This window comes from Cyprinus carpio, chromosome B22 (genome assembly GCF_018340385.1).
Source record: "Cyprinus carpio isolate SPL01 chromosome B22, ASM1834038v1, whole genome shotgun sequence".
NCBI lineage: Eukaryota > Metazoa > Chordata > Actinopteri > Cypriniformes > Cyprinidae > Cyprinus > Cyprinus carpio.
Window position 1 is genome coordinate 8,793,559 of NC_056618.1, and position 26,810 is coordinate 8,820,368.

The following is a 26,810-nucleotide window of genomic DNA, read 5'->3' on the forward strand; positions in this document are numbered from 1 at the left end:
TAAGAAATGATAAAACATAACACAAAACTTGACCCATTTTTTAATTGTTTGCAAAATCGGGCAGTCTTTCTCCGTTGTAATAAAATAAATAAATATAAATAAATAAAAAAACACGGGCTCGTGTCCCGGAAACTCGGGATGTAATATTTTTTTTTGTTTTTTTTCTGATGAGAGGTCGGACAAAACGGGTCGGGCTAGGCCTGAGCGTCTCGGGCCAGGGCCGGGCTTCGGGCCTAGATTTGAGGCCGTGCAGGGCTCTAATTTTAGCAGTTGGTTCCACTTTAATTATTGTAATTAAGTGTATTTCCCATTATAATCACGTCTTGATACCAGCAAGTCTATAAACACATTTTATTAGGCCTTTAAACAGTAATATACATACATACATACATACAGACATATATATCTATATATATAATAATATATATATATAGATATATTATATATATATATATATATATATAATATATATATATATATATTAAAAAGAACTGCATATATATATATATATTAAAAAGAACTGCATTATTAACATATTCGAATAATATATTTTCTTTACTATCACTTTTTAAAAATTTTAACACATCCTTGCTGAATAAAAAGTATTGATTTATTTAAAAAAAGAAAGAAAAAAAATTACTGGCCCCAAATTACTGACCAGAGTGCATATTGTTATTACAAAATATTTATATTTTAAAAAACATAGCTTCTTTTTTTTTTTTTTTTTTTTAGTTTTTATTTCATCAAAGTATCCTAAAAAAGTATCACATGTTTCTGAAAAAAATATTAAGCAGCAGCAGAACTGTTTCCAACTTTGATAATTAATCATGTTATTAGAATGATTTCTAAAGGATCATGTGATAATGATCGTAAAAAATTCAGCTCTGCCTCACAGAAATAAATGATAATTTAAAGTATAACAAATTAAAAACAATTATTTTAAATTGTAATAAATATATCACAATTTTACATTTTTTCTGTATTTTTGATCAAATAAATGCAGGCTTGATGAGCAGAAGAAACTTCTTTCAAAAACATTAAAAATAGTAATGTTTCCAAAACTTTTGACCTGTACTATATATATAATATATATATATATATAACTATATATATATATATATATATATATATATAGTTGAAAACATGGCACTGTATTACATTTACATTTACATTTAATCATTTAGCAGAAAGCTTTTATCCAAAGCGACTTAACAATGAGAACAGTAGAAACAATCAGATCAACGAGAAAATAACAACGGTATACAAGTGCTATGACAAGTCTCAGTTTAGTCTAGTACAGAACACGTAGCCAGGGTTTGTTTTTTTTTTTTTTTTTTTTCTTGGGGAATATGATAGAAAAGAAGAAAAGAAAAAAAAGGTAAGTACTAGTATTAGTTGGTTAAGTGCAGGCGAAAAGATTGAGTCTTTAGATGTTTTTTGAAAATGAGTAAAGACTCAGCTGTTCGAAGTTGAGATCGGGAGGTCATTCCACCAGCTGGAGCAGTCCAGGAGAAAGTCCGTGGAGAGTGATTTTGAACCTCTTTTGGGATGGCAACGCAAGGCGTCGTTCAACTTCTGGAGGGTGCATAAGATTGAACTAGTGAGTTTAGGTAAGTTGGCGCCGTGCCAGTGGTCGTTTTGTAGGCAAGCATCAGTACCTTGAATTTGATGCGAGCGGCTACTGGTAGCCAGTGTAACCTGATGAGGAGAGGAGTAACATGGGCTGTTTTCGGCTCATTGAAGACAACCCTCGCTGCTGCATTCTGGGATCAGTTGCAGAGGCTTGATAGTACATGCAGGAAGGCCCGCCAGGAGAGCATTGCAATAGTCCAGTCTGGAGAGAACAAGAGCTTGGACAAGAAGTTGGGTGGATTGCTCTGACAGAAAGGGTCTAATCTTCTAATGTTTGAATAAGGCAAATCTACAGGACCGGGTCGTTGTAGCAATATGGTCTGTGAAGCTTAATTGATGATCCATCACAACTCCTAGGTTTCTGGCTGTCCTGGAAGGAGTTATGGTTGACGAACCCAGCTGTATAGAGAAGTTTGTGATGAAACGATGGGTTAGCTGGAACCACCAGCAGTTCAATCTTAGTAAGGTTGAGCTGAAGGTGATGGTCATTCATCCAGCTAGAAATGTCACTCAGACAGGCTGAAATGCCGAGCAACTACCGTCGGGTCATCTGGTTGGAATTGAGAAGTAGAGTTGAGTGTCATCAGCGTAGCAGTGATAGGAAAAGCCATGCTTCTGAATGACAGATCCTAATGACGTCATGTAGATGGAGAAGAGAAGCGGTCCAAGTACTGAGCCTTGAGGAACCACAGTAGCAAAGTTGTTGTGACTTAGAAACTTCACCCCTCCAAGACACCATGAAGGATCTATCAGACAGGTAGGAGGTAAGGCCACTGGAGTGCGGTTCCAGAGATGCCCATCTTTCTGAGGGTGGATAGAAGAATTTGGTGAACATCTGAACATCATTTCTTATTATTATCTGAACATCATGTTTTTTTTTATGAATCTATGAATGTTTCTGTACTAAAAATCTTCATGATATGTAAATAAAAGATTTTCACAGCAATATTGTAGCAGTGTTGTATTGTTTGGTTTATATATTTTATTCATTTAAATTCAATCAAATCTCGAATTGGAAAAAAAAAAAAACAAAAAATAAAAAGGTACAATAATTAAAAACCAAAACTAAATTTTAAAAAAACCAAAAACAAGATATTAATGGTATTTCAGCAGCACTCGCATCGCTCAAATCAATAGAGATCTCAGTTTTATCTGTACAGATGTTCAGTGTAATGAAGGTACTGAGAGATCAGAGACAGACTGAAGCTGGATCATCATTTTTTTTTTTTTTTTCATCCACCAGCTGTTGGTTTGTGTTTCAGGTGTTCCTGCTGCTGAACAAGATGAAGTGAAGACAAACAAGGGAGAACCTGTCACTTTAGATTCTAGTGAAATAAGAAAACCAAATGATGTGATGACATGGTTTTTTAAAGACACTCTCATCGCTCGAATTACTGGTGATCCCAATAAAACCTGTACAGATGTTCAGTGTAAAGATGATGACGAGAGATTCAGAGACAGAGTAATGGTGAATCAGACTGGATCTCTGACCATCACAAACACCAGAACCACAGACTCTGGACTTTATACACTGCAGATCAGCAGTTTCAGTATCACCAGAGTGAAGAGATTCAGTGTCACTGTCTTTGGTGAGTATATAATTCAGTCATTCAATGCATTGTCTTTGAGGCATTGAAAAAAAGAAGTGTGGGCTGTTAAAAAAAAAGAAAGCTTAAACTCATAACCATGTGACTAATGATAGTTATCCTGTAAACTAATCAGGCATTTTTTCCTGTGGCTTGTTTCTTCTATTGAATACAGATTCCTGTTGAGCTCACAGTGACATGTTTACTGCTGTTGCTAAAAAACAAAGGCACCTTTCATCAGTTAAATCAATATTATACAATTTTTGACCAAATGTAGAAAGATGTAAATATCAGTCAAAAAGTGATGGAGTTTTACATTCCCTCTCTAGTAAAAAATAACTGTCTGTCTTTATCTGTTTCAGATTCAGGGTTGTCTTCAGCTGCTGTAGCAGGAATAGTTGTTGTTGTTCTGCTTGCAGCCGCAGCTGTGATTGCTGGTTTGATTTACTGTCGCTCCAAGAGATATAGAAGAGCACCACAGCATGTAAGTATTTCACACAGCTGATGATTTACTAAGGGAAGACACAACTTTAAAAGAGGAATGGTTTTAATTTTGATTTTAATTTTGATATTTAATTATGTTTTAATGTAGGGTGTAACATAAATGTACACTATGATTACTCTTTTTTGTCCTTTATTATTATTGCCACAGAAGCAGATATTCACCAATGATGTAAAATGATCACAACTCCCAAATAAACTAAATAGGAATACTAAAATAAATAAATAAAACATAAGTTTAAAATTTTTCAGAGAACAAGTGGCTTAAAAGAAAATGGCAATAAAACAGTTCAAGCATTTTAGATGTGGTATTGAAATCACAATAGCCTACTTCAAATTTGTATTGCTGTAATACACAGAAGATGACAGCTTGATGCAGTTTTCAATATGTCTATGTACTGAGCCTGTACTGAATATATTTGATGAATAAAAGGGTTAAAAAGAACTGCATTTATTAAAAAAAAAAAAAATTCTAATAATATATATTCTAATAATATATTTTCTTTACTATCACTTTTATCAATTTAACACATCCTTGCTGAATAAAAGTATTGATTTTATTTAAAAAAGAAAGAAAATAAAAATTACTGACCCCCAAATTACTGACCAGTGGTGCATATTGTTATTACAAAATATTTATATTTTTAAAAACATAGCTTCTTTTTTTTTTTTTTTTACTTGTTTATTCATCATCAAAGTATCCTAAAAAAGTATCACATGTTCTGAAAAAATATTAAGCAGCAGAACTGTTTCCAACTTTGATAATGAATCATCATATTAGAATGATTTCTAAAGGATCATGTGATAATGATCCTAAAAATTCAGCTTTGCATCACAGAAATAAATGATAATTTAAAGTATAATAAATTTAAAAACAATTATTTTTAAATTGTAATAATTATATCACAATACTAACTACTATTTTTTCTGTATTTTTGATCAAATAAATGCAGGCTTGATGAGCAGAAGAAATGTTCTAAATTAGTGTTTAATAGTATATAATATGGATTTGTGCTGTAAAATATTAAATTAAATGTCTAATACTTTATAGGAGAGAGTGGGGTAAGATTAGCAAGATAAAGTTAAAATGATGCAGAAGTATAATGAAAGTATCTATCCTATCCTATCCTATCCTAATGAAAGTATTCCTATCATTTTAAATATAAAACATAAAACCAACCAAATTAAGTTGAAATACCTTTTAAGGAAAAAAGGTACCCTATTTTTTTATGTTTTTTTTGCATTCTGTCTTGATTATTAAGAAAAGGTACTTTTTTGCCCATTTTTGCCAATAGGGTGGTAAATAATAAAAAGTGTTTACTCAAAAACATATATATGCTGTTAGTGCTCCTCACCTCACAAATTAGACAAAAGTATGCCAAACATTTAACATTGCTGTCAAATTATTTTATTTTTAATGACTTGTCTAACAGGGTGGAAATGAGCATAACAGGGTGGAACGGAGTATAACAGGGTGGAACACCAGTGTTAACAGGTTCTAACGGTGGACAAGCTTTCCGTCATTGTCCTGCATGGTTTCCCATCTGTAATGAGTGGAACTGCACCTATATAATATTGTTTCAAAACAATACCCCAAAAAAATAAAATAAATAATAAAATAAAAATCCAGATTTCCTTTGGGGGAAGGACACAAAAAATAGCTATGTGGTTCCTTATCACAATCAGTCATGGTGGCAAAACAATTCTCTGTTCAGACAAAATAATTACAAATTAGAGAGGACAGACATAATAAATTATTTTTTTATTCATATTTGATTAAAAATAAATGTTATAATTCATTTGGATTAACTACTTGTAGATTAACAAACAAACACAAAAGCCATCATAAGAAGGAACTTATTATTATAAATTATTATTATAATTATTATTATTTAGATTTAGATGTTTTAGCATATCAAAGTAAGATTTAGATGTTTTAGCATATCAAAGTAATATTTTATTTTTTTTTCCTACGTCCTACGTATTTTTTTTTTTTGTGTTTGGCTACATTTGTTCAAGTACCTCCATGTTTCTTGATCTTCCTGTAAAGACCTTTTATTGAGGGCCTGCAGTTCTTTCATCAGGCACAATATCTGATTGTCAGCATACCAGCTGATGCCTTTTCTTGGGCCTGGCCAGAAGAATTTGATTGATGGCTATTGCGATGCAATGCAGCTGTATGTTGTCATCCTCTACATTCATGACGATGCCAGGGTAGTGTTTCATCATCATATTTCACCATACACCACCTGGTCAATGTTAGTGACCTCTGGTCGCCATGAAGTTGCTGGAACCTTTGTTTTTAAATTCAGTCCCCACATCAGCAAGGTAAATTCCTGTTATACAGTGACTTTTATGGCTCAATGATTTATTTACTCATATTTTCTCTAAAAATGAGTCACATATTTATAAGAAATGGCTTAAATTGGTAGGTCTTCTTTATCACTTAAACAGAGATAATATACATTATAAACACTATTTTGTATTTTACACACCTTTTTATTAATATATGAATTCAACATTACAAAGCAACCAACTCAAACAAAAAAAATAAAACAAGAAATAATAAAAAACAAAAAATATAAAAAAACAAAATAATTATAAAATACTTAACATTAATTATGTTATAGACTAGGATAAGCTGCCTCTAATAATACATATAAATCATGTGAAAAATATGTGTTGTTGTTTTTTTTCCACAATTTTCTTCAATTACCGTGTCAATCATGATTGCACAGTATCTTATATATATAAATAAAATAAATAAATAAATATATATATATATATATAATATATATATATATATATATATATATATATATATATATATATATATATATAATATATACATACACACCAAAATTGGCTCGGATCATCTTCAGACCATGCTGGCAAAAAGTTTTGGAATTCAAGTTGGTGAAACTGTTTTCAAATAACACGAAAACAAATTTGACGAAAAAAGCACGCAAAAATGGATGTGAGGCTATATCTCTGCAAACTGTTTGGCTATAGACCAAACCTCTTTATTTTTTTTAAAGAATAGTGTGTGAAACAGTATACCATATGCAACAAATGTTTTAGAGTAGTATTTTTAAAGAATAGTGTGTGAAACAGTATACCATATGCAACAGAGTTGTTTCAGAGTAGTATGATAAAGTGTCACATGACAAAAACATTAATTGAGTACAGCTGCTGAGGTTGTTACCACACAGATAAATGTACTAACCATTCTTTTTACAAAGGCTTGTTAATTAAGGATTCATACTAGTAAACAATGGTATATTGCTCAATTGAAACTCATTTAAATAATTAATGGTCTTTAAATACTGAACGGTACTAATAATAATTGTGTAAATAGTAGTTAGGTGGTAGATATTTATATTTCAGTTACTGTATTATAAAAGAGTATGTAATAACATAGTGTTTAAATTATCATACTTAAAAATATTATTAAATGAATGCAACTTTATTGGGACAAAAACCTCCCTACACTTATACTGCTAACCACCTAATAACACTGTATTATTAATGAGATGTTTTATTTCCAATTTTCAAGTATTTCCTTATTTTTATTGAAAATTTTTCTGATCTGATATGCGATGGGAAAAGGAGTAGAATAAGTTTGGTAAAGGGCGGCCTCGCTGTTATTTATATATTACTGTATATTACTGCAATATATTTCTTATTCAATATCTTTTGAAATAATCTGTACTGTATGAAGCACTATAGATAAAGGTGATGTCATTTGAGGTGATGACTTGATTGGAAACATGCTATAGAGATTAAATTACAATTTATGTCCTACTTGTGATATTGTTTTTAGATACACAGTGATAGTTTGTAGTTTACAGCAACATGTATCTATAAAAGTGTTTTATAATTACCATTCCCCGCCTCCAGTTCACTCATGCGTTTGAAGATTAAACGTTGAGGTTGCGTTGTGTTCTGGGAAACAGTATCCCATGCAGTGTCTTCAGATGCATACATCAAATTTGATCCGGGAATTCCATGCATACAGAACATTCACTTACTTTTCAGAGCATAGCAGCAGAGTTGTGGTAGATACCTGGCCGTGTACTGAAAGACTGTGCTGCACAGCTGACAGATGTACTAACAGATATCTTCAACACCTCACTGAGCCAGGCAGTCGCCCCCACATGTCTCAAATCCACAACCATCATACCGGTACCAAAGAAATCACCTGTGAACTGTGTTAAACAACTACCTTCCCATACACTGACTCCAATCATGATGAATGTGCTTTGAGAGGTTAGTCATGCACAACGTAAAAACAGCCTCCCCAACACACTCGATCCGCTCCAGTTTGAATATTGTACAAACCGATCTGCAGATGATGCAATTTTCCCTCCACCCTCCGCCTGTCTCTTACCCACCTAGAAAATAAAGACTCCTATGCCAGAATGCTGTTCATTGACTTTAGCTCAGCATTCAACACAATAATCTCACAACAGCTCATCAACAAAACTAAACCTGCTGGGCCTTAACAATCCCTCTGTAATTGGATCCTGGACTTTCTAAGTGGAAGACCTCAGTCAGTCCGTGTCGGCCACAAAACCTCGAGCACTACCACACTGGTGCCCCACAAGGCTGTGTGCTCAGCCCGCTGCTCTTCACGCTGGTGACCCACGACCAGCACTGCCAAGTTCAGCTCCAACCACATCATCAAGTTTGCAGATGACACAGCTGTGGTATGTCTCATCAGCTACAGCGATGAAATACACTACAGAGAGGAAGTGGCACAGCTGGCTGAATGGTGCGGCACTAACAACCTGTTCCTCAGTGTGGAGAAGACAAAGGAGGTTGTGATGGACTTCAGGAGAAACTCCATTGACCACCCCTCACTGACCATCGACAGCTTGACTGGGGAGAGAGTCAGCAGCACTAAATTCCCTGGGGGTGCACATCACAGATGATCTCACCTGGACCACCAACACCATGTCACTCTCCAAGAAGGCACAACAGCGGCTACACTTTCTCCGCCTGCTGAAAAGTGCAAGTCTCCCTCCACCCATCCTGACCACTTTCTACAGAGGAACCATAGAGAGCGTGCTGACCAGACCGCAAGACCCTCCAGCGGACAGTGAACACAGCTGCAAAGATCATCGGTGCCCCTCTCCCCTCCATCCTGGAGATTTTCCTACATGATGCTCCAGCAAAACCAACAGTATCGTGAAGGACCCTACCCATCCCTCCCACAGTCTCTTCCAGCTCCTACCATCAGGGAGATAGTACAGGAGCATCAGAGCCCGCTCCGCCAGACTGCTCAACAGCTTTTTCCCCCAGGCTGTGAAAGCCCTGAACTCATATCACCCCACCCTCTCTGAAACCCCACACAAACACCCTACCTCCTGAAACATGCACCATCTCACCCCCCCCCCCACCAACTGTACAACATCACAGAATTTTTTTATTTTTTTTTTGCATTTCTTCTATGAGCACTAGACACTGTAAACACACACTACTGTGTGTACATAATCCTACAAAAGACTCAAATATGTGTTTACATGCTCGTGCACTACAAATCATCTTGCACTATCCCCCAGCTAGCTGCTTGATTTACAATGTTTTCTCTTTGCACATGTACAGTATTATGGGAAGCATTCGTATAGTCTATATATTAACCTTTTCAGTCTATGTATAAGTAAACATTATTATAGTAATATTCATATTCCAAATCTGTAAGTTAGTTGTGTATAGGTACAGTGTTTATGTGTAGCTTTTGTATAGTTTGTATTTTGTTTTAGTTTATGCATAGGTTAACAATTTATATATAGTATTTAAAGTCAAAATCTGACAGTAGGTTAGTTTTGTATAGGTATAGTATTACTGTATGTGAAGCATTCATGTAGTCTGTATTTTTTAGCAGGTAAACATTTATATATATAGTATGTTTATATTCAAAATCTGTCAGTAGGTTAGTTGTGTATAGGTTTATACTGTTTTACTTCATTGTTGTATGTCTGTGTTTATGTAGCACCGTGGTCCTGTGAGGCACGACATTTCATTTCCACTGTATGTCCACACACATGTAGCGAATGACAATATAGCTCAACTTGAACTTGAACTTGAACATGGACTATAATGTGTTACATATAGTAATATATAGAGATATTATATATAATATATAATACATACATATAATACATTATATATAAATATAAAGAGCTAGTTCAAATACTGAGGTGCTAAACCATTCAGGGTTTATAAGTAATAAGCAAGATTTTATAATCTATACGATGTTTAATAGGGAACCAGTGCAGTGTTGACAGACCCGGTCTCATACTTCCTCGTTCTAGTAAGACTCTCTAGCTCTCATATAAGTACGATTTCAAACCATGCTAATGCACTTCCATTAATACCAACAGTTTTCTAGTCTATTCGAGGGAATGTTGTGGTCAATAGTGTCGAAACGCAGCACTAAGATCCAATAGCACTAATAGAGAGATACAACCACGATCAGATGATAAGAGCAGGTCATTTGCAACTCTAAGGAGAGCAGTTTCAGTACTACTGTATAATATTGATCTAAATCCTGACTGGAAATCCTCACAGATGCCATTTTTTTTTCTCTAAGAAGGAATATAATTGTGAGTATACTACCTTTTACTAGTATCTTGGACAGAAAAAGGGAGATTCGAGATCGGTTCTATAATTTAACTAGTTCTTTTGGGGTCAATTTGTGGTTTTTTGATGAGAGGCTTAATAACAGCCATTTTGAAGGTTTTGGGGACATATCCTAATAACAATGAGGAATTTAATAATAGTCAGAAGAGGATCTATGACTTCGGGAAGCACCTCTTTTAGGAGCTTAGATGGAATAGGGTCTAACATACAGTAATATTGTTGGTTTAGATGATTTTAACAAGTTTATACAATTCTTCCTCTCCTATAGTAGAGAATGAGTGGAACTGTTCATCAGGGGATCTGTAGTGCACTGTCTGATCTGATACTGTAGGTGACGGCTGCATGGTTTACAATTTTTTATCTCTAATAGTATCAATTCTTAGAAGTAAAGTAGTTCAGAAAGTCATTACATAAGTCAATAGTAGGAGCTGTATGGTAGTATGCCATTCAGAGCACAACTTCTGTATTGATTTCCCGTGTACTTAAGTTATATTTAGCAGATTCTGGTAAATATTGTTGGTCATTCGGGTATTTCATGCCATACAGAAAATTTGCAGGACTATGCACAGTATCATACTGGATACTGCAGAAATAGTAAGAGTAGTATGATAGTATGACATCAATGTGTGTAATAACAAGCATGACCTGAGACTATATGCAGTGTTTTGGTGCTAGATGGCCACCTAAATGGTCAGGATGGAAAACGCATATTGTTTCTTATAACTTCTGAATGATTTTGGCTGAAAATCACTAAAAACTCTTTAGATCTAATATGCACATGCTTTAACTTTGGGGTGTGGTCGACTTACCACCTTTTTAGACTCCTGAATCCTTGCAGAGTCCAGCCATACCAAAAAACATGCCAGGTTTTGCCTCATGGTTTGCGCAACGTTGCCTTTTAGTGCTTAAAAACATTTGCCAATATCTTAGAAAACCGTTACTCGATAGACGTGAAAAGTTACTACTTTACTACCGTGGAAAATTTGAAATTCCTAGCATGCCGACATATGCCAATGCTCAATTGACAAAATTGTTACAGTAAGTGGCAAATAAAGGCAAAGTCGGTGATCAGGCATTTTTTTCTGTTCTCATATATAAAAAAAGTCTATAATATTTTAACCAAATTTGGACACACATATGTATGGGCACCTCTAAGGACACATACAAAATTTGGTGGGACTGTGCCTCTTGGTGGCGCGCGCTATATTGAACAAAAACATGAAATTGCCGTTGACTACAATAGATTATTATTATGATATAAAAACTATATTTTACAAATGCATTAGTGTACCATTACAAAAAACTTGTGTACCATCGAGACAATGACCTGAAAGTACTCCAAAAGATTTGAGACAGTGAATAGTGAATTTGAGAAAAGTTAATAATGAAGAATGATGGCCAAAAACGACACTTGAGGCTGTCTCTCTGCATGCTTTGGCATACTGACACCAAAACGTTGTGTGTGTGCCATTGTCAACTCACACAGAACACACCACATCGATTTGATAACAGCGCCACATATGGTCAAACGTCATAAAGCCAATAAAATTATGTTACTAGAGATTGTATTTATGATTTTTTCAGCAGTTTTTTGACTAAAAATCATCCTAAAATGGCGTCAATTTACTAATTTTGCAGTTGGTCTGATGCTTGCTCTGTAGTGCCTGGCCCTGTATTTTCTGCTTGCAGCTATAATTATTTTAGTTATTTTAAAAATAAAAAAACAAGGTAAATAGTGGAAATGAGTAAATGTGAGAGTCTTGTGGAATTATAATATATACATTTTTACAGTTCCACCAGCAAGCAGAACAATAACATTATCATGTAGCCTAAACACACACACAGTAGTAGTAGAGAAAGACCTTGAGTCTGGCCTAACAATCAATAAGACCAAAAACAATCTTTAACCCAGTTGTAGAAGAGGAAAAAACCTTGAGCAGAGGGAAAAAAAAGACATCAGTTACAGTCTTGTCCCATTTCCACCTGCTGGTAGATTTTGTATCTGCACACTCTGACTGCAAACTTCCTGCAGGGAGTTTGATTGACCGGCGATCTGACCAATCATAATATAGAATCTGCCTTTAGTCAAACAAACCCAGGACCGGAGTAGATTAATGTTAGTGGGACCTGAACTTGAAAAAAAAGTGTGTATGTTGCCATCTTTTCTCAATTGAGGTGTTACAGCAATCTTTCACAAACACATTAAAAACCTGTTAACATTTAGATTTATTCATTTATCCAAAGCAATTTCAAATTGGGGAATACGTCAAAACGATTCATCTTAAAGAGGCAAAGAGACACAGGAAGTGCTCATAATACCAAGTTTCAGGCATTGTTCAAATAGTACGAGCTAGACGGGGATTAAGTAAAGAGAAGCAAAGGTGTTTTTTTTAAGATGAAGTTAGATGGTAATGAAAGAGATGAGTTTTCAGCTGTTGCTTGAAAATTGTCAGGGAATCAGCATTCACGATAGGAGTGGGAAGATCACTCTACCAGCCAGGAACGGTGAAAGAGACTGTTCTGGAATGTGATTTGGCCTCTCTGTGATGGCACCACAAGGCGTTGCTCATCTAGTAAATCTCAGACTTCTGGAGGGAATGTAGATTCATAATAGTGATAGTGAATGGAGCCACAAAATGGTATTTATTGTCCAAATTTCTTAAAAAATGACAAACTTTGAAAGTTGAGACTTTGTTTCATACCTAAAGTAACCTGCTCTGTCCTGTCTATTGGTGTGCTGCCTGTTTCCTCTTTGTTCTGTGATGTATTTTTCACCTATCATGGCTTGTCAGAACACATAGCAACAGCAATGAGTGGGGCAGGTCTATGCAAAGGTGTCAATTAGCATTCTTTCTTTATTAATGTTCATGGCTATTATTATATATATATATATATATATATATATATATATATATATATATATATATAATTATAATATATATATATATATATATACTGTATAGAGAGAGAGAGAGAGAGAGAGACTATATACATAGAAAAATAAATTACATAAAAATATTTATAAGTATGTTTCAAAAAAAAAAAAACAATTCTGTTCACCTACTGTTCTGGTATCTTGATATCTGATGTCCCAACTGCAGCAGGAAAGACAAAGAACAGGAAGATATGACCTAAAATAGAAAGGAAGAACTTCATTTAAAAAATGACCCAACAGATCAAAAGAAGAAATGACAGCCAGCTCGTTTTGGACCAAGCATTTGTGTGCATATCAAGTTATTTATTAATTGTCATTCTAAGAATTTATGTTTTTATTTCAACTTAATTTATGAATGCTGCTGTTGGATTTGAAAGCACTGACCAACATCGCCTTTCTATCAATAATTGCTTATAGCAGCCAGGAAAACATCTGGTGAGTCTAGATTGTTAGTTACAGTAAAATAAAAATACTGAATCCAACAAACAACAGTCAACACTATTCCTGTCCTCCGATGTGACTGTTTATGAAGGATGTCACAACATTTTATTAAGACATGTTTTGTGAGGGTATCAACTGTGGATTTATAAAAAGCAGACACAGGAATAAACTCTTCCCTAACAAGCTAAACATGCACACACTTAACGGTTGTTTTTGTGGCATCTAACAGATCAAACCACATTTCTAAAAAAAAGAAAAACTGATCACAGGTTTCAGTATGAGTCAGAAGATGAGCTCATAGTCCCACAGTGTGAGATGGCAGACATTATTAAAGGGATAGCTCATAGCTAAAGCTCACCCGGAAATGAAAAAAAAAAAAAAACTACAATAATAATAATAATAATAATAATAATAAAATATAATTATTATTATTATTATTATTTACTCAATCTCCAAACCTGCATGAACTATTTCTTCTTATAAATACTATATATATATATACACACACACACACACACCACATAGTTAAAAATTTACAAAAAAAATACTAGGGAGTCAATGGCTACCAGCAACTGTTTGGTTACCAAACGTCTTTAAACTATTCTTCTTTTGAAAATGTTCAGTGTTACATGATAGAATGAAGAATATTTACTATTATATAGTCTTAAAAAGAGCCAGTCAAGCATTTATTTCTAACCATATATCATTCGCACAGAGCTTGTTCATTCCACCCACTATAGGAGGGTCAATCGCTTTCCGTGGGGGGATTCAGAAGTTAAACAAACTCAAGTGTTTAGGTCAGGACTTTTCACAACTAAAGAAAAATGTTTCACATGTTGGGTTTTGTTCTGTTTGTGTTGGTGGCATTTGATTGGTAAGTCATAAATATGTTTTTTTTTTTTGGCTTATATCAGTAACATTCTTCACAGATGTCATGGGAAATAATGGAAATTGATATAGTGAATGTAACTTCAATTTCAAGGTTTACAAACACATATCCTGTTTAAAAAATTATTTAAAAAATATTTTTAAGTGACCAGTTTATCTACTGATCTAAATGTCCCATATACAAAATACAGAGGCATTAACAATATCAAGATTATTTTTTTTCATGTCGTAATTGACTTTGTATCTTCATACATTGTGCCACTAGACAGCTGAATGTTCTGCTGTTCTGAATGTTTTTATAATTCACATTTAGTTACAAACTACAGCTGATTTCAGGCTTTGTAAACCACCAGAGGCCTTAATTGTGTAAAAATCTGTTTGTTCAATTCAGGTGTGTTTGGTGAATCAGTTTCAGTGATGGAGGGAGATTCTGTAACTTTTAAAAGCTAGTGTTACTGAAGTACAACAAGCTCACGACATACTGTGGAAATTTGGATCCAGCAGATCTGATATAGCTAAAATTAAAAAACAACAGCAAATCTTCTCCATATTTGATCTTCCTGATGGGAGATTCAGAGACAGACTGAAGCTGGACAATCAGACTTGGATCTCTGACCATCACAAACATCACACAACTGAACACGCTGGAATCTATAAAGTAGAGATGACTGGAGCTAAACTGTCATCAAAAACATACAATGTTTCTGTCTACGGTAAGCAGAGATCATTTGTGACCTTCAATGCTACAAATTCTGTCAATTGAGTTTAACTGGTAGCTTTCTGGTTTTACTGAAACCAGAATATTCATTCAACTACTGAAGTGTTTCATCATTTTATAGTTTTAAATGACAGAAAACTCTCACTGACTGTGAACACACTACACCAAAATAAGATTGTTGACTAGATTTACCCAAGTTTTTTGGTATTTCTCTCATGTTTTCAGCTCATCTTCCTGTTCCTGTCATCAGCAGTAACTCTTCACAATGTTCTTCATCATCATCATCTTCTTCATCATCATCACAGCAGAATTGTTCATTGGTGTGTTCAGTGGTGAATTTGAGTAATGTGACTCTCTCGTGGTACAAAGGAAACAGTTTATTGTCCAGCATCAGTGTGTCTGATCTCAGCATCAGTTTCTCTCTACCTCTGGAGGTGGAAAATCAGGATAAAAAACAGCTACAGCTGTGTGATCAACAATCCCATCAGCAACCAGACTCAACGTCTGGACATCAGTCAACTCTGTCACACATGTTCAGGTACAGCAGCGCTGACATTAACATTGATTTACTCTCAGTTATACAGTGCTGTTGTTTGATAGTGTCTGTTGTAGGTAGACAGATTGAGACACCCTCTCTAACTCTGTCTATTACAGATCAAGTCCTAACCTTAACTTAAAACAATCATTCTGATCGCGTCTCTACCTCTGCTGAATCCCTCATTATCGTACCTGAACTTGTGACGTACTGCTGGAAACAGAGAAAAAAAGGTCAGAAAAGCAAGCAATTAATACTTATGCTGAAATATTAACCTCTTTTAATGCATACATTTCAATATAAGTTTGAAAGCTTGTATTTTTTTTTAACATGACTGTGATTACTGTTTATGCAGTCATGATCAACGAGATATACGAAACACTGCCTAAACCAAAACCATGAAAAACGGTAAGATCATTCATGACTGTGTTGCAAGATGATGTTGCAGTCTGATTAAAGCTTGATGATTGAAGTTTTGTGTGTAATGTGACAGACAGCGAACAGATGTGGGTGGTCAGGCTTGATATATTACCTTCATAGGGACCGGTTTGAAAAAAAAAAGAAAGCCATGCTTTTGCTATTTACACTGTTTGCACCTGTAAATATTAAACTTATTGTAAATATTACAAATATTAAACCAAACTAAGTATTTCCTCGAATTAATTTGCATAAAACTAGATTTATTATCACGCAGTAAAGTGTTGTATTTTCCTCAGTAACAATAAAATACTATTTTATTGATAAATTATTATTTATAATCTTATCTTATTTGCTCAAAGTACACAGGACGTCAGCCTCACTCACTTTTAACATTCATTGCATCTTCTCCCTCCCAATCTCCGTTCATTACTTTTCTGTGTTCCACCACCCTTTGTGTTTCCCGGAAGAAAGTAAGTTTAACTCCATCGGCGTGTTAAAAACACTACACTTCTGTGTCTGGTCGTGGTCGAGGAGACTAACGTTTAATGAGAATTGTGCGCTCTCTTCCGCTTTTTATTTACCAAGGAGTTTGTTTTAAATGTCTAAGCGATGTTCAAGATGTGAATGATTGGCCGTATACACACACAGTACACAATCCAGCTTAATATTGGAAGAAAATAAGACTCCTAAAGATGCTTATAATACAAAATGAACATGGCAACAACACACATTGCGCTGCTTGGCGAAGCAACTGGCGGGGCATAAACAAAAACCAAAAAACAACAAAGGAACAAGTAAGCATGTGGAACGGAAAAACATAAATGGATATATACCGGATTACACACGCATCGTTTTTACAAACATCGTCAAGGCATTTGCAATTTGTACCTACTGCAACTGAACTAAGACAGAGAACAAAACGTGGTTGGTTACAATTTTCTTAATACCTTTTGGGGGGGACTATTATTTTGCAGTGGCGCAGCTAAACTTTGGCAGAGCTAAGATGACGTCCCGCACCCCCTTCTCTCCTCTCTCTGGACGCAAATGGGTTGGGAGCTTAACCTACTCCAGCTACAGCACAAGTACAAACCATCAAGTTACACCCGCTGCAGTGCCCCTGCAGGATCGAGGGGCGGGGCTGCACGTTTCGCCCCCGACGTAGTGGTGTTCGATCGTTCTTTTTTGTCCTAGGACCCGTGTCGCCCCAACCCATACCCTCACTTGATTGGTTCGATCGTCTTTTCCTAGACCCATACATAATAGGAAATGTGTGTGGCCGGAGTTTGGTGTAGGGACGGAGTAGTTGTAACAAGACAGCCAATCTGAGGCGACCCGTGATCCGCAGAATACGACACAAACACAAACACGTTTCAATAAAAATGTACTAACTCGACTTAAGCATTTTTTGCCCCCTCCCATAACCTGCTTGTCTGTAATAATAACGAATACTTTTTTTAATAATTGGGGTTTACTGAGTGTTTTGGTCTTTAAAAAAAAAAAAACAATTTAAATAAATACAATATATATATAGAAAAAAACAAAAAATATAATACGATATATATATATATATATAATTATTATTATTTTATTATTATTTTATTTTTAATTTTTTTATGCATTAAGTCCATAAGTGGGTATCGGATAAAGATTCCACTTATTAGGTATTATGAATTTTAATATAAATAGAATGATGACTAAAATAAATTTTTTTCAATATTTGACCGCAGGGGTTGTAAGACAACGCAATAAAAAAAGACAGAACAATGCGCATGCAATTGCGTTCGTTATAGCACAGATTCCAGGTATGTTTCTTTCAGATGCCATCACTGGCCCGTTAAAAAATATTTATTATGGTAATTAAAAAATTTATAATTATAAAAAAAAAAAATTATATAAAAAAATATTAAAAATAAAAACTGAATAATAAAAAAAAAATAAGATTTAAAATGTATAATTTAAAATATAAATTTATAATAAATAAAAAAAAAAATATAATTAAAATCAAAAAATAATATGGTAAAAAAAAGAATAAACCCTAAAATATAAAAATATGCTCATAAAAATAATTCAAAATTTTATAAAAAAATTAGCATGAACAAAAAAAAAAAAATCTTTTATTTAAAAATAAAAATGAAATAAAAAAAATACCGGTAAAATCGTTCGTATAAAAAAAAATAATTGGCCGGTAGTAAATAACGTTTCTCCGATTTCTTCTTCACTTAAAATAATGAGGAGCAGCATATTTTCCTGAAATATAGGGGAGGAAAAGTCTATGCTTTGCAATAATATAAAGAAAAATTAAAGTTTCATAAAAATTTAAAATGGCACACGCAGACACATTAGCCTGTTGCAAGATAAATACGTTACAATAATTGTCTTGTCATGCTATATAATTAAAACACAGCAGACACATTAGCCTGTTGCAGAGAAAATATGTTACAATAATTGTCCTTGTCATGCTATATATAATTAAAACAATACTTTCTCATACTCTGATGATATGAAATAATCAAATTTACAAAAATTATTTAATTCATAATTCATTCATCTGAAGACCTGATCCCTCCCACCGTGGATAATAAACACAATTAATTTATTAAATGTAGTTGGTTGTTTCATCTGTTAGCCGATCAGTTTTTAATTTAGGCAAAACAATCATTTCAGGGACATGGCGAGTTACAGGTTAATGTTGTATATTTTTTTTCTTCTTGTGCATTATAACTTTTTTCCTTGTTTCTGTGTCCCTTACTTTGTAAAACTGCACATCCTTTTTTAGCTTTGTTTAAACAACAATACTCCGTCCTACACCAACTATCACACACATTTCCTAACATGTATGTCTATGAAAGACGATCGAACCAATCAGAGTAGGTATGGGGCGGTGCTACACGGCCATTGGCTCTGCAGTGATATTTCTTGGTTGTGGTTGTTTATAGTGCCTAGAAATCTATTTATTGTTATGGTTACTACTAGACAATAATAGCTGTCCTACAGATAAAAATATTTACATCACGTAGGCCTAACCGTCAGCGATCATTAAACAATACTTAGGCTACAATCATTAAAATGTTCAAATCTTAAAACCATGATCAGTCAAAGAACTTGTTTTGGGGGGGCAGAAACTTTAATAAGGCCTTATCCATAAAAGTTGGACCTCAAGTTAATATTCATTCTGAGTGAATTTAAGGCAAAATTATATTATATTATATATTTATTTTTAAATGTCTCATCAGCAGATTCCTTATTGAGTTTTTTGTTTTCTTACAGAAATCAAAGGAAGCCTGTGCCATGCAAATATCGACAGAAATATCAGCAATGATCAAATATATTTTTAGGAGTTTGATATGGACCCCTGACTCATACATTTTAGTTCACATTTAATCTCTGCCAGGATATGTTTTTCGTCTATCTCTGTTTTGTTGTTGCTCTTGTGTCACAATTAAAAACTTTCTTTCTTCTCTTTTTTAACATACTCCTCTCTTCATGTCTGAAATGTTGTTGTTTTTTAGTTTAATTGTGTGGTTTCTCATAGCATTAGAAACTCATGTGAATGTTCTATTTTTTTAGCTAATCACTCTATTAATTAACAACTTTATTAAAATTGTTCCCCACTTGACCGTGTTCTGCCTCTGTCACTGTCTACTGAGGGCTGATTAAATAAATATATAGAATATTGCATATTCAATCATATAGGCCTAACAATAACAAATTCGTTTCTTCTTTTTAACACACAGTTTTGTCCTGCAGGTGCAGGTCAGTAGGACCATTCTGACTCATATTTGGGTACAAACACCTTTCTACTGGCAACATTTTATTTATTGTACTGAGTGGCGCCATCTGGTGGGTTTTGAAATGAGTTTAAGCTACTCTTTTATATTTTATAATTTCAAATCACTTGAGAACCAATTTAAGAATCTCTGTGGGGGGGGGGGGGTCTCACCTTTAATATAGTTATTTTAATCAAAATAAATAAATAAAAATAAAAACACAACTCTGCATGATCATTCACCCATTGCACGTTGCTTGCTTCCATTTTGGTCATCTGTCCATTATTCAAAAATCCTGTCTTCTGAATCCTTTTGGCTCTTGGTTTACACAAGAGAAATATAAAATCAAGAAGAATAACAAGCAGAAACACCGGATAGGCTACAAGCAAGAGTGAGACAAATAAATATACACATTTGAAGTGGATCAAGACCTTTCATCAAAACTGTCCTAAAACCAAAACAATACCGCTTCTTGACTTAGGACAACTTTGATTAACTTTTTTTGATCCACTTCAAATATTGACTATTTTATATATGTTTGATAATATCCACTTCAAAAGATTCATTCAAATCTTTCTCATAATATAGTGACTGCTGTGAAATTGAAACCATTTTACCAAAAAGAAAAACCAAAATCGGCACAGAGGCTTTTTAGCCCATACTAAACATGAAGGGGAAAACACAACAGAGTGACAAGATACAACATATGGTGTTATAAGGTATTCTTAGTGAACTTTCAGTGAAGGCCTGCTGGAAGGGAGGGGAGAGGTTTGGGCCATAGTGGTGTCATTTGTCTCTCTTGGAGATCTTTCCTCCAGATTAAGTTTTTTATCCTCCAGAGTCCTGTGTTTGTGATGTTCATGATGGTCAGAGATCCAGTCTGATGATCCAGCTTCAGTCTGTCTCTGAATCTCTCGGTACCTTCATTACACTGAACATCTGTACAGATAAAACTGAGATGTGGAGTAGCAATGTGAATGTCGTTAAAATACCACATTATCTGTTTTTTTTTATTACATAAAGTAACAGATTCTCCTTCAGTCACAGATTTCATCATCATTTGATTTTCTTCATCAGGAGGAACATCTGAAAACACAAACCACAGCTGCTCTGGGGGATCTTTCAGTCCAAAAACAACAAGAATTTACAACATCAAAGTAGTCAATTTGTAAACATCCCTCTGTATCAGCTTTAAAGCCCCCCCCCCTTTAAACCCCCTCTGTCACAACTTTCATTCCAGTGTTCTTGTTTGGAGTTTTGTTGTTTACATGATCAGATTACGAAAATATTCAGTGATCAGAGTTCCTAGCATTCCATAGATGAATATCAAAAGTCCTTACTGTTTGAATCTCACATGTAAATAACATGTTTTAATTTATTTTTAATGAATTTTATATATTTTTTTATGTGACTCACATTGTATTAAAGGTATTTTCATCAGTTCATGTACTGTTGTACAGTTTTTTTTAACCATCGTTCTTTCACGCTTATTGATGTTTTTGAGAAAAGATCAATAGATCCTGTTTGTTTTAAACCCTCAGTATTTAAAATCATAACAAACATCATGAAAAACATTCACTTTCCATTTATAAACGAATTAAAATGCATTAATAAAGAAATATAAATGCATTTCTGTCAAATGTAAAGTGATTAGAGCAACGTGGAAAGGGGATTGAGTCGTGCTCTCATCTGGTAGTTTTTAGGTCGTTTATCAGAAGAGAGATTTAACAAATAGTCTAATGTCTTAACATTGACAAGTAAAAACAAGATCACTGAGAGCAAATTATTAAGAACCTTCATTTTTCACAACTTACACACACGTTTTTCCCAAATGATATGTAGATTGAGTTATATGTTCTTTTGCTTTATACCGGATATTTGTTTGAATTTTTCTTTCTATAAATAGATAAATTGTTGTGGGCCATATTTAAGTGAAAATCCTTTTAAACAGTTCTCTCTGCCAATTGTTAATCAGCTGGCAAAACCGCCAAAAACACTAGCAAAGTCAGTCTGCCCCACCAAACACAGTTTCCATTCTTCAGCATCATTTTGGAATGAAGGTTTTTTTTTTTTTGTTTATTAATCTTGTTGTATGGTTATAAAACTGAATTGCAATCTGATAGCTAAATTAGAGCTTAGAGTAAACTGAACTGAGTAAAGAAAGGATTTTGCATTGACCATACTTACTTTCATCAATATAAAGTGTCTATACTGCAGTCAGTGTGCATACTATAATAGAGCACCATCTAGTGCACTAAAAATTTAACCTTTCCAAGATTAGCTGGGATAACCATCTGGGATAAAATGTGAATCTGTATGATTCAAACAGCTCAGGAATCATTTAAAGATTTTAATTATTTTTTTTTTTTTATCATATAATATAACCACATTTTTACTACATATAGCTTACACAAGACCTTGATTAAGGAACGTCGGTTAGCAAAGAAGGATTGTTTGGTGGTGCAGGGGTCTGCAACCTCAAACATCAAAAGAGCCATTTTGGCCCCTTTTCCCACCGAATAAAATTCACGTGGAGCCACAACATATTTGATCCCCAAATAAAGGCATATAGCTAAAGTGTTATATTCAGTTATGTTACAGGGCAGGGGAGTAGCAATCATGTCAGAAGTGACGGGGTAGAAATGTCAAATTAGTAATAATAATAATAGGCTTAATAATATTTATGTATCAATCATTTGTCTAAAAAAAAAAAAAAAAAAAAAAAAACTTTCTTATCTTTTCCTTTTAATTGGCTAAGAAATAAAATACACTGCTGTACAATAACCAATCATTTGTCTACTATAAGCTATTTTTGATATATATTTTACTAATGACAAATTTATTGTGTATACGTGTATACGGAACCCCTCAAGGGAATAAATAGGAGATGGGAGGAAAATGCATATTTTGATAAGGTCTCTCGCAGTTTTATCATTGGGTAATTATATTGCATATAAATTGCGGCCATCGGGGAGCCACTAAACTGCTTTTGAATGCACTTTCCATTTTAGTTTCACTTTCACTTTCGAGATTCGCGATTGCATTAACACATGGGGCAGTATTTACCAGACAGAATCTGCAAATCATTCTCCATCGTCCTCAGTCAGGTCAGTAAGCAGGTTTATGAATGTTATTCAGCTTAGCTACAGCCATAGCGGGATGCCTTTCTCCATAATAGGGATTTCCTGGCGTCAAAAATTAATTCTATCATATAAGTCCGTTTTGAACTTTCTGTACGAGAGCGCCCTCCGGCTTCGAGTATGAATGAAACATAGCCTACAGCGCATGAGAGTGTTCAGCGCTCCGTGATGTTCACATCGTTTTGGATGAGAATAACGTATCCAGGACGACGTGTATTGTCTCTTTTTATTTAAATCTAGATTTATTCACATTGGGCCCTTGAAAAACCTCTACGGAACACACTTTCCCCGAAAAAAAGTGCATGGGTAAGAGTTTAGGGTTTTATTAAAAAGTCGGAGGTCCTGACCTGGATTTTAATCAAATGATTCATGATGCATGCTCCGAAGTTCCGTTCTGAATCAAATATTCACGAACCAGCACTGGCCCCACTCTAAATCAAATGATTTGCAACCCAAGCGCCGTTCTTGATCTGAATCAAATGATTTGCTATATCTCTGCTCCAAAGTCCCGAACTAAATCAAACTGGATCGTGATACACGCTCCGAAGTTTACGATCTAAATCAAAAGATCTGTGAACCCCCCTTCAAAGTTTGATGATCTGAATCAAATGATCTGCGATCTCACGCTCCGAATTCATGAACTGAATAATGATTCTCAATGTATGCTCTGAAGTCCCCTAAATCAAATGATTCACAATGTGCTTAAGGCTCTGTCTCAAATGCCACACTTCATGTTCACTTTGCACTCTTGGGCACTTACAATGGCTGTCTAGTGCGCGTGGTCCGTTAAGGGTCCACGGGACCGTAGGCTGTCTTAATACGCAGGTTTCACGTACATCTACCACACAACCCTAAACCTGTCCATCGCGTAGCACATGCTCGCCAAAGTCCTATTTTTGCGTATCAATAACCGTTTTCGTTTTTATTTGGCGTACTATTTATACGCACTTTCATGAGATTGAGTTAGTTTTTAAATGTTAAATAACCTACCCCGAACCGCAACATTGGAATTTTTTTAAAATGTTGCTCCTTTTGCTGATGATCTTTTGTTTAATAAAGTCCTGCATCTGAGGTCCAGATGTTTGTGATGGTGAGTTCCATCTGTGTGATTATTCAACCTTCAGACTGTTTTTTGAATCTCCCATCCTCTGGCATAGCCAGAATTTTATTTTTTGGGCGGGCATAGGCAAAAGTGAGCGGGCACTAGGCTAACTAACGGACAGAGTCCAGTGGCATATCTTCTGCCCCCAACCGCGAACTCAAGGGTGAGGGGCGGCAGAGGGGCTGATTATGTTGCAATATTGTAAATATTTGTTTTAAACCAGAAAGGCGAGCCAATGGATGTCACACAAGCAACATGCAAACTTTGAGCAAAGAATTATGCAGTGAACCTCTTAATCTCAGTCGATTGACTAGAAAGTGAAAAGTAAAAACTGATGGCGCTTTCGGCATCTGACACTGCATTAAAAGCGCACAGAGACGACGAAAGACAAATCTGCTTCATATGCTGATATGGTATATAGTAGCTATGTTTTAAATTTACCTCCCTTAATAGTTTTGCAGTGATGCACTATGCAATTATTGTGAGGCAAAATAATGTTATAATTATTTTAAGAATAAAAAGTAACTTAATAATATGAATAGGCCCCTAATAATCAGAAGAATGTAACAGGCCTACATTAAAAAAAAACATCTGTTCACCATACCTACTTGTTTCCGGTATCTTACATGCCACTGCAGCAGTAAAGACAAGAACAGGAAGATATGACCTAAAATAGAAAGGAAGCACTTTTGAAAAATAACACTACTGATTCAGAAGAAGAAATGACAGCCAAATCATCTGTGTTGCTGCTGTTGGATTTGAAAGCACTGACCAACATTGCCTTTCTATCATTAATTGCTTATAGCAGCCAGGAAAACGTCTGGTGTATTCGTCGCAAGTGTTTTGTTCAGCTGTCAGTCTGTGAATGTCATCAAAGACACATGATAGGTTCAAGTCTAGATTGGTAGTTACAGTAAAATAAAATACTGAATCCAACAAAAACACTCAAACTAGTCCTGTCTCCCGATTTGACTATTTATGAAGGATTCAACATTTTATCACGACATGTTTTGTGAGGGTATCAACTGTGATATTTATAAAACGCAGCAGAACAGGAATAAACTCTTCCCTAACAAGCTAAACATGCACACACTTAACGGTTGTCCATCCAACAGATCAATACCACATTTCTAAAAAAAGAAAACTGATCACAGGTTTCAGAATGACTGAGATGATGACTCACATAAAAAAATAAAATAAAAAAATACTATGGAAGTCAATGAAGGTCAACCAGCATTCTTTAAAATATCTTCTTTTGAAAATGTTCAGTGTTAAATGATAGAATGAAGAATATTTTACTATTATATAGTCTTAAAAACAGCCCAGTCAAGCCATTTATTTATAACCATATATCATTCACACAGAGCTTGTTCATTCCACCCACTATAGGAGGGTCAATCGCTTCCGTGGGAGGATTCAGAAGTTGAACAGCTCAACTGTTTTTTAGATCAGACTTTTTCACAACTAAAAAAATGTTTCATGTGTTTTGTTTTTGTTCGGTTTTTGTGTTGGTGGCATTTGATTGGTAAGTCATAAATATATGTTGTTGGGTTGTATATTTTTTGCCTTAATATCAGTACCTAATTCTTCACAGATGTCCATAGGGAAATAATGGAAATTGATATAGTGAATGTAACTTCAATTTCAAGGTTTACAAATGCATATCCTGTTTAAAAATTATTTAAAAAATATTTTTTAGTAACCAGTTTATCTACTGATCTAAATGTCCCATATACAAAAATACAGAGGCATTTAACAATATCAAGATTATTTTTTTTCATGTCGTAACCAATTGACTTTGTATCTTCCATACATTGTGCACTAGACAGCTGAATGTTTCTGCTGTTCTGAATGTTGTATAATTCACATTTAGGTTACAAACGACAGCTGATTCAGGCTTTGGAAACCACCAGAGGCCTTAATCATTGTAAAATCTGTTTTTGTTCATCAGGTGTGTTTGGTGAATCAGTTTTTTCAAGTGATGGAGGGAGATTCTGTTACTTTGAAAACTAGTGTTACTGGAAATACAACAAGCTGACGACATAGAGGTGGAAATTTGGATCAAACAACTCTTATATAGCTAGAATTAAAAAACACACAGCAAATCTTCTCCACATTTGCCTGGTCCTGATGGGAGGGGGATTTCAGAGACAGACTGAAGCTGGACAATAAGACTGGATTCTGGACCATCACAAAACATCACAACTCAACACACGTGGACTCTATAAAGTAGAGAATGAGTGGAGTGAAACTGTCATCAAAAAACATTCAGAGTTTCTGTCTACGGTAAGCAGAGATCATTTGTGACCGTATGTGCTGACAAATATTCTGTCCAGTTGAGTTTAACTGGTAGGCTTCTGTTTTTACTGAAACCAGAATATTCATACAACTACTGAAGTGTTTCATAATTTTATAGTTTTAAATGACAGAAACACTCTGTGAAGACACGCTACACACAAAAAATAAGATTGTTGACAAATAGAATTACCAACAGCTTTTT

At 34.6% G+C, this 26,810-nt stretch overlaps 1 protein-coding gene across 2 annotated transcripts in view; it reads left to right on the forward strand.

The window, feature by feature from the left end:
* Positions 1-26,810, forward strand: part of LOC109097371 — a 453,088-nt gene that overhangs the window by 241,085 nt on the left and 185,193 nt on the right. For both annotated transcript variants that reach the window (XM_042748812.1, XM_042748811.1), the window contains exons 3-4: positions 2,895-3,221; positions 3,581-3,702. In XM_042748812.1, the coding sequence (XP_042604746.1) occupies positions 2,895-3,221; positions 3,581-3,702 (449 nt within the window). The remainder of the gene's footprint in view (positions 1-2,894; positions 3,222-3,580; positions 3,703-26,810) is intronic.